Source organism: Coccinella septempunctata, chromosome 6, assembly GCF_907165205.1.
Source record: "Coccinella septempunctata chromosome 6, icCocSept1.1, whole genome shotgun sequence".
Classification (NCBI taxonomy): domain Eukaryota; kingdom Metazoa; phylum Arthropoda; class Insecta; order Coleoptera; family Coccinellidae; genus Coccinella; species Coccinella septempunctata.
Window position 1 is genome coordinate 15,406,250 of NC_058194.1, and position 12,703 is coordinate 15,418,952.

At 33.9% G+C, this 12,703-nt stretch overlaps 1 protein-coding gene across 2 annotated transcripts; it reads right to left on the minus strand.

Annotated features, from left to right (window-relative positions):
• Nucleotides 1-3,051: 3,051 nt before the first annotated feature.
• On the minus strand, nucleotides 3,052-8,242 carry LOC123315333 (chymotrypsin-C-like). 2 transcript variants are annotated; one of them, XM_044900990.1, is made up of 5 exons: nucleotides 8,076-8,235; nucleotides 7,523-7,907; nucleotides 6,978-7,132; nucleotides 6,773-6,856; nucleotides 3,052-3,446 (listed from the first exon to the last, which is right to left on the minus strand). In XM_044900990.1, the coding sequence occupies exons 1-5, from the start codon at nucleotides 8,125-8,127 to the stop codon at nucleotides 3,130-3,132; spliced, it is 993 nt and encodes a 330-aa protein (XP_044756925.1). In that variant the 5' UTR covers nucleotides 8,128-8,235; the 3' UTR covers nucleotides 3,052-3,129. The 2 variants fall into 2 exon arrangements, with proteins under 2 accessions (XP_044756925.1, XP_044756926.1); XM_044900991.1 differs by having other exon boundaries at nucleotides 3,279-3,446; nucleotides 6,773-6,869; nucleotides 6,917-7,132; nucleotides 8,076-8,242.
• Between the last annotated feature and the right edge of the window lie 4,461 nt (nucleotides 8,243-12,703).

The window sequence follows — 12,703 nt, forward strand, 5'->3', positions numbered from 1 at the left end:
TGTGATGTTATTTGTAAGATTTTCTGTAACTGGGTGTTGAGCTGTAGAAAATAAAGAACCTTATTATTATTATTAAAACTTGATCTTCATAATAAATCGTCTTTCTATGGATAACTAGTTGACTGAAGTAGATGTTCGAATTCGAAATGATTTTCTTCACTTTCAATACAGTTTTTAGCCCTCTTTATGATGATCAAACTGTTCAATGCTAGTTTTATTACGTGAGGATTTCTAAGAATTTCGTCGCAAGCAGCATTTATTCGATATAATACTTAATTATTCCTTCGTCAGGATAGCTGACTAAGAAGGAAATCGAGTGCTGTTAGATCAGGATATCTAGCAGGCCAATGTTGGGGGTCCTTCCCTTCCAATCCACCCGTGTGCATATTCCCTATTAGTAAATTTGTGGGATATTCTAAAAATTCTTAACAACTCAACTTGACAAAGGGACCTGAAATACTGAGAAATTATTTTCTGTGCATGAATATGATCAATGTTTCGATAACAAAAAGTAATAAAACCATAATTTTCTTAGATCCAATAATGGCAATAATGAAATCAATGAAGATTTGGAAAAAACATTTATCATATCTTTGAGTTGATACTCGATGGTCATATTCAAATTTTCAATTATTACCCTCACTATGACAAAACGAATGAGGTGAAAATTGACCTGGAAAACTACTTGAGGTACAAGTTGTCTATAAAAGGATATTCATTCTGAAGATATCAAGATATAATTATTATTTTCATGATAGCGTAGTTTTTTATTTCTACCCTTGTTCATCATCAAAAATGAAGCTTATTATAACTATAAATGACAATTCTGAATGAGCAGATATGCAATAAATATCAAAAACAAATGAAAGCCATATTTTGAGAACGAAAAAATTCAGTTGAACATTTCCAAATCCATTTTTATGCAGGGTTATTTTTTCAAGAAGCGTTTGACCACGAAACAATAATTCGCATTGAAAATAATCCACGAATGGGGCATAGATACCAACCATTCATTGAATTTGAGACAATGCAGAAAACTAATATATTAAAATTATGATGAAAAACGAGGTACATACAGGGTGTTTTTCATGAGTTTGAATTTGAATATAGCTTTAATGAGTCCATTCCTGAGTTTTGTCGAATTTTAATGTTTTGTTTCATTGAAACTAATAACTTTAAGCTGATAATGAATTTTCTGTTGAATCGATCGAGAATAACAGTCATAGCCACACGAAAATTCGATAAATTGTAGAAAACCTCTTGTATATCAGAAAAGTAGTACCTAAGACACACATATCCTAAATAATGTTTCATTTGAAGATGGTCTTTACATAACTCCGGAACCAAATGTCTGATTTTGATAAGAATTTCACTATAGTGTAGAGAATTTATTCGAATTTGTGTGAAATTCATTCATTCGCATACAGGATGTTTCCAAATTAGACGTGAACCTTGGAGGAGGTGCTACGATAACTCATTTCCTTCATTTTTCGTCAATTTTTTCTACGTTGACCAAGTTGGATTATAATTTTGGATTATTTTCATCAGAAAAAAATACAGATATCTACGGATGAAAAAACTAAACTAACTTGTATTAGATGTTAAAAAAGAATTAGTATGATTTGGTATATGAAGAAAAGAAAAATCCATTTCTAATATCAATTCGCCTGCAACTTGCAATGCAGTCACTAGTTTCGTTTTCATACGTTTCACATCTTTTTCTGATGAAAATAATCCAAAATTATAATCAAACTTGGTCAACGTAGCAAAAATTTACGAAAAATGAAGTAAGGAGAGAAATTTCCCGAAAAACACAAGAACTCAAATATCTCGGAGATTGTTGTTTTTTGGTTATCAATAAATATGGCTGAAACAACAGCAAATGAGTGACACTATAACACCTCCTCCAAGGTTCACGTCTAATTTGGAATCACCCTGTATAATGAAGAAATTACCGAAAATATCGATTTTCGTAATAAACGAATGAATCCGTTGATTTCAAGCTCTTATGCCCGACTCAGCCCACAGGGTACAGATACAAAAAAATGCGATTGCATACATATGGGTGATAACTCACGATAGCCAATTAACATTTTCAAATCAATTCAAAATAATGTCCCATTTGAAGACAAGCATGGAATTAATGGATATGAAAATCAATGTTGCCATTATCTGCGGCATTTATTTATGATGAAAAATGCTCTTTACAGCATAACTTCTACGTTCTACGAGATATTCAGATAGATATGACAGGTTTAAGAAATACGAATTTAGGCAAGAAACGGCTATTTGTACCGTATTCTTATCCTTCCTAAAATAGTTAGATTTGTTAACTTATTGTTCAGAGAGGAGGACCATTAATTGCTAGCCACCGGTCTTCAAAAAGTCTTATGAAAAGGTGCACCACCTTGTTGAAACATTTTTATCTACTAGCGACTCAATTCTTCGAATCAATCTCCGATTATCTTTCATGTGAAAGTTAATATTTTAATTATAAAAAATACAAATTTCAAGATAACTGTTTCCATCGTAAATATGAACAGCACAAACGACAAATTGTATTGTATTGCTTCACAAAACTGTAGGTATCTATATATAATTTTATAATTTCGTAATTTACGTCAACCTCAATGTTTCTGTGTTTTCTCATATTATGAATTGTTTTTGTGATAGTGTCGCTTGATGGTTTAGGTCAGTCACGAAATCTCTGAATGAAGACCCCAATGGTTCTTGAAATCAAGCAACTTGTTGGGATGTTTACTATCAGTTATCAAATGGAACTGAATAAAATTTCCCTGTGTGAATACCATTTCCAAGTTTGAGTTATTCGAGTTACTGACCTTAGAAACTTGTTTTTTTTTGTTTGATATGGTCCATATTGGACGTATGGTTGATATAATATTTTTTATTGGTGTTTAGGATAACAATCATAATTCAAAAAAATATCGGATTCCTTATCATCCTGAATAGCAAATATTTATCTGACAGCTGAAATATCTCTGGAAAGCCTCGGAATACCAGTGAGGTCATCGAAATCTCTTCGAAATAGGATAGGATAAAAAAATTTATTATCTATTTTACAGGTGCCAAGGAGTGTTAACTTCACCATATACAATAATTCATCAATATTCATTGCTCTAGCATTTCCATCATTTTACGATCCAACCACTCCAGATAATATTGAATTCTGGTGTACACTCCTGGATCCCCTCTGGAGCAATTCCTGGACCCGAATGACACAATACCGAAAGCTGTCCAACCGAAATCAGCTGTATCGTTCATTAGGGCACCTCCAGAATCTCCATCGCAAGAGTCCTTATTGGGTTCGCCACCTGCACATATGACTCTGTTCCAGGATATATTTCTACTGTTAACAAAGCGGCAATTTGAAGGTGCAGCAGATCGTATTCTGCTCTCTATCGCTGCACTGAAAACCTTGATTTGTTCTGTAGAAGATGTGTGTATAAATAAATGAATATTGTGTGATAAGAAAATTAAGAACTGTTGAGTCCGAAAAAGAGGCTACTTCAGCTTCACTTAAATAACTTCTTCTTAAAAAGAACATGTGATCAAATCTAATTCTGAGTGCTCTGCTTCCCAAGTGCCAAAAAATTATCTGAATGAGTGATGGTCTGTGATTTCAGTAGCTCTGTATCTAATAACTTCAGATATATTCGTCAGAATTAGAATCATTCACATCTCAGGCGTCTGTACAAAATCAATATCATGTTGGTCCTGAATACAGTAGGATTTTTGGTTGAGTAATTCATGTTGGTATGAGGAATAGCAATGACTGAAAGCTCTGACCGAATAAATATACGATTTTCCCAAAATAAATTTTTAAACCACGACACGTGTTTCGATATCACAATAGCATCTTCAGGTGGGTGAAGGTAATGTACCAGTAACTTGAAATACCAGGTGGTTTTAGCTTTCTTTGAACATTGAAATGATGTGGCCATCAAGTATCGGCCACATAATTCAATATCTGACAATCAGGTCGATTCTGTTTGGAAATAGTAATATGGTTATAGAAAAGATATTGCTATCACAGCAAAGTTTGAAAAACTGGTATTCTAATCATTGATTTTGAGCAATATGATCTGTCAATTTCTAGAAGATCTTGTCATTTCAGTTTGCTATATCAGCAACATCATTTAAGTACTTGCTATTTCACAACAAAGTTGAAAATGGCAGTGAATCTCTTGTTTTTACATTTCTTCCAAGCGTTAGAAATTTAGAAAATAGGAAGTAATTATAAACATGCTTCGTTTTAGTAACTTTTTGGAAACCTTAACTTGAACTTTTCATTTATAGCGAAAATATGAGACTACAATTTCGATATATTAGGGACACCAGTAATTCATTCGAATTGCCTGATGAAAAGTTTCTGGAACTGTTTCGCTTGAATAAGGAAAGAAGAGTTGAATGGATTGGTTGAGGAAGCGACCAGTAAAAATACAGTTCCTTTTTACCTACACGTGGGTGAAAATCCATAGAGAATTTCTAGGAAATTGATTATTAAATCAATTCCATCTGATTTTTTGTTGTTTTCTGATTTCCAGACATGATGCACAGTTCAACCAAAAACTCACAATCCAAATACCGAATAAAACATTAAACCAAAGAGTATCAATTGATAATACTCTTTGATTAAACACAACTTATTCTTCTTTTCCATAGAACAATTATAGAAATACATGTTCTTTTCTATGAAATGAGAATCTTACCTATGGAGAGTAGAGAGAAGGAGAACGATCGCCGTACTAAAAATGTGTCTCCAAAAACGGGGAAAATAGGTGTCGCTGCGATTACAGCGGGTATCGATAAGGAGTGGGGATTCAAGCGTCAATTTGAAATGAACAGCCTTCATTTTATTTAAGGTTATGTGTCATCGTGGTTTTTCTGATGATTTTTCAAATACCTTTCTTCAAATCTATATTGAATATGAGTTCTCCGAATTATATGCAATAAAATGCAAGTCGAAATCGATGAAATTCAAAAGAAATCACTGATCAAAAAAATTGTACCTACTTTTGTTTATCATTGTTTATTGAAAGCAGCTATGTTAGTTGGTTTACTAATCTTCAAAATTATATAAATCCGTAGTGAGGAGCAGTACACATCAAGACAACAAAAGGTAGCAGTCTCAGATTTATCACTTAGGTATTAGAGTAGATTCTTTTGCCAATACTCAGCTGAGAACCGATATAAACCATATATTATGTTATGCCAACAAAATTCTTCAAGAATATTTACTTCTGAACCATGTAGTTTTATTGGTTAAATATTCTTATTCAGAAGAGTCAACTTCTCACGAGGGATGACAATTTCGATTTCGTTTATACTGAATCCATCATCTTTTTGATATCTTCATCGCAAAAGTGCTCTTGACACACAAATTGATTGGGAGTTGATTCTTGAGATAAGGTTTTTTCCAATTTTCTCTCAAAAATGCTCTCGGAAATTTTATCTCTTCTCCTTTTCTTTCCGATGCCAAAACACTCTTATACTAGCGCACGCTTCAACATTTCACCATGGTCATATGTTATTCTCTTATCAAAAATCGACAATAATAATATTCCTATCATCTGTCACCAGGGAAACAGTTCACTCAGCCAACGAGCCAACTACAATTTGATTTGTGTAAACAAAATTTCGCACTCTCGTGATGGCCAGCGCGACTGTTGGCAAAAACATGAACTACTACTATTGGTACATATTTTAGGGGACAAAAAATCTGTGGTCTCAAAGCAGCGATCGTTCTCCTTCTCTCTACTCTCCATAATCTTACCCTTCAAAACAGTGTTGTCAGCTCAAACATTCGATTATTTTTCAACAATATTGCTATGGCCAAAACTCATAACCAATCTTGCGTAAAACGGTGAAACAGAATATTCGTTCGCTCAGTCATATTGCTATATTTTATAATTATAACAATGTTGTAGATTTAGCAATGTTATAACAAGATGCGAACAGAATTGACCTGATTATCTGCTTGTTTAAGTTTTCGATTTACCTAAGTGAACAAATTGGGAAAATAATTGTATCAATTTTGAATACTATTCCAGTATATCTTCTCTCCAAACACTTTTAGGTTAGGTATCTGTAACGAGATTTTAAGCTGCGTCTAGACTATCAAGGCCCTCATGGATGTCAATAATTCTTGGAGCGAGTAGGTACACAATGGTGAGTCTTACATAATATGTACAAAATAACAGATGATTCACCTAAGGTGAAAATATACAGTTCTTTCTTTATTATCAGAGGTGTAGGCTGTTGAAAATCCATAAAAAAGTTGAACTTGAAACAGATTATACGATTTTCACAAATTGAGTTTTTGAACCACGACACGTGCTTCGTGTTCACCTTCACCCACCTGAAGATGCTATTGTGATAGCGAGACGCGTCTCGTGGTTTAAAAGCTCAATTTGTGGAAATCGTATAATCTTTTTCTATTTCAATTATGTATTTTCATCAAGTATAGGACGATTTTTTCTGCAGCCTTGTCGAAAATGAAACTTTCTATATGTTTCATTGAATCGAAAGTAATTATTTACAGAAACAGTACCGAAAGTAATAACTTTGTTCGGGAGGCTCATTCCTTTATTCCACTCAAGATGATTTTGCGTATCTGAGAGAACGGTTTTGACAATAATATAAACTTTTTATTTAATTATGACACCAATTATAATTATTTATCAAGGAAAATTTCTATTGCGATCAGAGATCAAGGATATATATCGACAGTATTTAATTTTGTAATACTTACTATCATTTTTTCCCCATCCTCGTATAGTGTACCAATCAGGTAGAGTAGCATTTTTTCTGGGTAGGCATATCCATCGAATTTTGTCTGCAATGGTAAACTGTGTGAACACAAAGAATATTAGATGAATCAGCTAAACCCAAATACTTTTTTGTGTTCTTGTAATTGGTTATGTTGAAAGTTTTATTAATGCCATGATGTTGTTCACCTGTATATTCCACTGGCTTGATTCGAATAAGACCGATGTCATCGATATCTTTCACGTAATCTTCGTGGTAACTGATATTTAAAACACGAGCTTTTTTGTAGGATTCTTGTTGATCATAATCCGTCAAGTTAGAGACGCCCAGAATGACTGCATGACTGAAAATATAAAGGATGTTTCCATTAGTCATTTGTTTCGAATGAATTGAAAAATCTGTTCAACGAAACGTTCAACGAAACAAAATTCGAATGCTGTCGTAAAAAAGTTTGGAACTGTCACTTCTTTTTCCTTAAAGATGAAAAAAATCAAAATTTAATGATTGTAATGAAAATTCTGTCTTGGCTCTGATTAACATTTTCGAAAAATAAAACATTTTACTCTTTATATACATTCCTAGAGTGATGAAACTTTTAATTATTTGAATCAGCTTGGTTTTGTTTAATATAAGCATCAGAAATAAATTTGAAAGACTCTTTTAGAATATAATTTCCTACATCTACAGTAGGTACTTAACATCCAGGTTTCTCATGGAAATCAATGATACTTACACTTTTTGAAATCTCAAACAGTGAGCAGCTGTTAATACGAAATGTTGGTTGATCAAGAAACCTTGACATTTAAAAACAGGAACCTCGTTATGTTCTCTGTATTGAATTGCCACCATCCATGGAAAATGAGTTTTTGTAACTTCGCCTCCATATATTTTCGGTTTATACTTGTCCATCAGACCACATTCTTGGAACAAATTTCTTCCTTCAGGGCCACAACAGATGAGCGCCATATTGTACCTTGTACCACAATACGATTGCCTCAAGTATTTTTTGACAGAAACGTTGTTCAGCAAATTACGATGGGTATGGAAGAGGTGACATGAAGTTAGCTCTTTGCAAGTACCGATATCTCCATGTGGGGTAATGCATTTTTTGTTAATACCTGAAGCACAATAGAAAAACAGCAATATTCCGTTTTCAATAGATTTGTGAAAGTCGATAAATTTTTGAATTATTTGATACTCATCATCTAGGAAAATAATTCAGATATCAGCAGATAGCTGCATAATTGTGAAATTACCTACTTGAATTTTTGTGAAAGCAAACTCACCAAATTCCGAAAAGACCGCCGGCAGTAGTAAGAAAGTCCAAAGAATTCGCATACTGTACCGTCACAATCATTATAAATAAGCTATTTACTTCTCCCTGAACTATGTTTATCAAGAATGAAATTGTATGATAAGCAGAAGTCTCACGAGATCCAATTTACCAGAACTGGGCGGAAATTCCTAAAATTTTAGTAGATTTAGTACATAGTATACATAGAATATAAAAGTGCGTCCCTCGTATGAGATAAGAATTATATTTTTAATTAGGCAGAAAACATAATATAAGATTTCAATTAGTTTGTATATCGCTGTGGAATGTTGGATTTCCAACTTCTTTTATCAATCAAAAGCTAAAGTAATCCTACAACAAATGAAACAAAATCAGAAAAATATGAAAATGGAATGTTCTCTGTAGCCTTTCTATAAATTACCATTCAGATACTTCTACATCCCTGTGCTAAATTGAGTTATTTTCTCCTTTTATATTTTTTAGTTCTTATCGCTTTGATAGATATTATTGCGTTAAATTGCATGATGCGTTATCGGAGCACTGTAATCTGTGACCACAGATTACAGAGTAGAAGTCTGTGACGCCACATAATTCTATGCCTTTATTATCTTATTATTATCTTTATAGTTTTATGTGTGACGCACGCTCTTAACGCACAGAATATTCGTATACGGCTCAAGAATAGCTATCTGAGAATTCTGTGCGTTACAACGTTAGCGTATTCTTTATCGAGTCGCCTGATTCGAGAATTGGCCGCCATAACTTTAGGTGCTCCTCAGGATTCCATTCTTGACCCACTGTTATTCCTTATTTCCCTTCTAGCTGTCGAACGGTTGAATAAAGATTTGTTTACCATTGCGCACTATTACAGGATGAACAATGTCAGAAGACAAAAATATGTTGTTATCTTTCCGATAACATCATGCTGCGATTGGAATTGACAAAGGTGATGACAAAATTCCATCCTCCCCCTGCTGCAGAAATCTAGAAATAGGCGGCTGAAATTTAGGAAGTATATCTCGATTATATTTAGGAATCCTTTTCTAACATTAATATACTATACGTTTGTATTGCCTGAGACATTTTTTAGACTTTTATTCACGTAAGTATCTCTGTGGAACCCTTTTGCTGCACAGTGAAATATTAAGAATTCATTCAGATGACTACAGCTGGATGTATTTATTGCTTCCAATTGAAGCGTTCTCTCTTTTTCAATGAAATATTGATTGTGTTAGGTGTACCTATTTCTTCTTAAGAAGAATTTTTTGAGCAAAATATAGTCTTTGTTATGGTTATTTCTTTTTGAAATATGTATTTCAGTTTTATATTGATTATATTGCTTTTGTTGTTATTCCGTTTAATTTTTTTTAATTTTTATTTTTTAGAGTCGAGTGTAGTAGCCTTGGCTAGACTTCACCTCTACAATTGCCAAATGAAGACTTTATCATGAGATAGTAGTTACTTTAAATTCGAAAATGGATAAGTGTGGGTGGCTCATTATTAACTTTTCTCTTCGTTCAAGTAGTTACTCTATTTTGAAGATTGATCAGACGTCCCATGGACATATTCGATAAATACACCTTCCAGCACAAAATAATGAAATCAGACAATCTAATAGAGAACAAAACCTTTTTAGGTAAGTAGATTCTCAAAATACTGAAAACGATGATCTGCTCGATTGAAGGTTGTTCGAAAAATTGAATTGTTTCTTCTGTGGGGTGACATATCATTTCTGAATGATACCGTCAGTATCAATTCAACCCTTCAACGCCAGAATTATTTCTTTTCGTTTGGTATTTCTATGTATTCGTAGTTATGTAACTACAAATATTGGTTAACTAGGGGAAATTTTCTTTGGAGTATTGTTTAACAATACTAGGAAAAATTAACAGTTTATGTTCATTTCAAAAATATTTCACAATTCATTTATAACAAAAAATTTATCTTGTATGATAATCTGAAAATCATTTTTTTTTGTCAGACACACATAATCCAATGTTACACCTGCACACTTTTTCGTTAATTTAGGATTTGCTCGAAAAATTTACCTATTTAAATTACACATTCACTTTGTCCTATGCGTTATTGTAGTTATGCTATATTCAGCATATCCTCTTGAAGTTCCACGAACAGGCACACGAGGCGTATCAGATTTCTTGGGGCGCAGTTATCTTGAAAGTATTGGCTGAGTAGGGAGGGTTTTCCCTGTATGTGATGAGTTTCCATCGACTCCAATCAAGCCAACACAAACAACCATTTTGGAATATTTCAAGCGCAAACTACCAAAATTGAATCTAGTTTTGAATATTATATGAGTTGGCCAATGAAACGTCTGAGAGATACCAAAAATACGGTGCACCAATTTTTTTTTTATTTTCGGTTCAATTAATAAATTGATTTGAGTATATAAGCTCATCAACATCTTAGAACATAGATACATGGAATGGAAAATAAACATTCCAAAGACTGGAGTGAGTAGACAGTTGACTCGGACATCATTGTCACATCCATTTTCAGTACGAATATATAGGTAGTATGTTAATTTTTCAATATAACGCCACTACCTCAGCATCGCGCTAGACAGAGAAACATTCGTAGCACTGAATGTCCATTCCATGTATCTATGTTCTAAGATCTACATAGCCCTTATGTCTATTGCCAATTGTGGATGAAATATACACTTTTTCGATCCATCCATTTCGGGTACCTCAACCTAGACTTACCTATCAACTGACTGGCCAATCCGAGTCACCTCCTTTCATCGTTTGGTCATCAATAAGATCTCCAGGTAGCGCTGTCCTCTCACCGTACTAGAAGCAATCAAATCTTCATGAAACTGTTTCTGGAAATGAAGGTTTTTGCGGCATGCAGACAGGAATTGAATTCTGAAAAAAGTACCACCCAGAGCAGGATTCGGGTGGTACTTTTTTCAGAATTCAATTCCTGTCTACATGCCGCAAAAACCTTCATTTCATTATATTTCGGACACTAAACTATCATCACAATGTTTCTGGAAAGTCACGAAATTGAAACAATTATCAAAATAAAGGTTGTGCCTATTTCCAAGTGAAGGTGGTGTGAAATCAGTACCAACTCGAGCACCTATAACATTTACGGTCGAGTCACCTACTTTTTCAATGTAAATTTGAAATTGACAAGCAAACCCAGAAGTATCCACACCTAATCGAACCTGGAATGCTCTTTTGATTGACTTTTGTAGCATCTGTAGTTTCAAATAACACCGACCTTTGTGTTCGATAATCGATTGTCTGATTTTTAGATGGTTTAAAAGTATGCACAAAGGTTTCTGAGAATTAAACGATGACAGGCCTCAGCTTATTGAGTTTAATATAATTCGGTGTATTGAATTTTGGTGTCATTGTCATTCGGATTTCAGATGTAAATGACCAAGCACCTCTTGATAGGACTCGGCTAATATAATGATCTCTAATGACAAGATTAGAAGACAAATAGATCATAAAAGGAAAGTAGCCATTTTTTTATACCCATCACCTATTTGATTGCAAAACTTTTTTTCATCTCTCTTCTGTTGGTATGAACAAATAATAATGATAATAATAAATTTATTTCCACGGACTGAATATGTACTGTATGGGAAAGTGTCATCAATATAGAATAAAAAGTTTAAAAAACATAAATACAAATACAAACATCATGACAATCAGTTGAACTACAATTCTACTACAAGGGAAAATTGAAATTGAAATTGAATGCATTCTGCCTCAACAGTGTTTCAACAGACTTGTTAAACGATTTCAACCCTTCAATATTGCGAGTACCACTAGGTAGGTGATTGAATATTTTCAAACTAATTACTCGAAAGCTTTTCTGCACCTGAGTCAGGTGCGTAAAAGGAATATTCACTTTTTTGTCAGTCATACTCCTAGTGTTGTAGTTGTTATTTACTCCCTGTGCGAACTCAGTACCAAACCTCTGCTTAACATAAACCACACAGTGCAAGATGAAGAAAGATGGGACGGTTAAAAAATTGCCCTTGAAATATTCACGGCAGGAAGCACTTCTACTGAGACCATATATAGAGCGAACTATACGCTTCTGCATCATGAAAACCATGTCCACATCAGTGCCATTACCCCAACACAAAATTCCATACTCCAGTATTGAACGGATCGATGAGTTATAGTACCTACATTTTGAGCACTTCGAGATCACAAGTACGCTTTAGCTGGCGCATCACAAAGTTCCTCGAGGCAAGCTTTCCACACAGGACCACCATATGTTCCCTCCAGCCCAGATGTCTGTCAAACATGACCTGGTTGATTATTTGAGAGAATATGGATTCGTCACTCAGTACGTTGATGATACATCTGTTCTTCTGACGGCTGGGAGCATTGGAGGAACAAAGGAGGATAAGTTGCCATATTTTTTGAGACCATATAAATTGGTCTGAAAACTATAAGAAAATAATATGAAAATGAAATATACAGTAGGTAAGTACTTCTCCAGTTGCCAACCGGACACCTCGTAAAATATCAAATTGGAGAACGACAATTCCATTGGTCTATCCCTCCAATAATGCGAGCTTGTCATGAACAAGTTTAGGAAATCCCAGAGAAGTTGAAAACATCTAAACACAAC

Coding starts and splice junctions, on each gene's coding strand:
- LOC123315333 (XM_044900990.1), bottom strand. CDS start 8,127: ATGCGAATTCTTTGGACTTTCTTACTACTGCCGGCGGTCTTTTCGGAA. Junction 6,857..6,977: donor CAAGCCAGTGGAATATACAG/GTGAACAACATC, acceptor TTACCATTGCAG/ACAAAATTCGATGGATATGC. Junction 3,447..6,772: donor AGGATGGGGAAAAAATGATA/GTAAGTATTACA, acceptor CATCTTCTACAG/AACAAATCAAGGTTTTCAGT.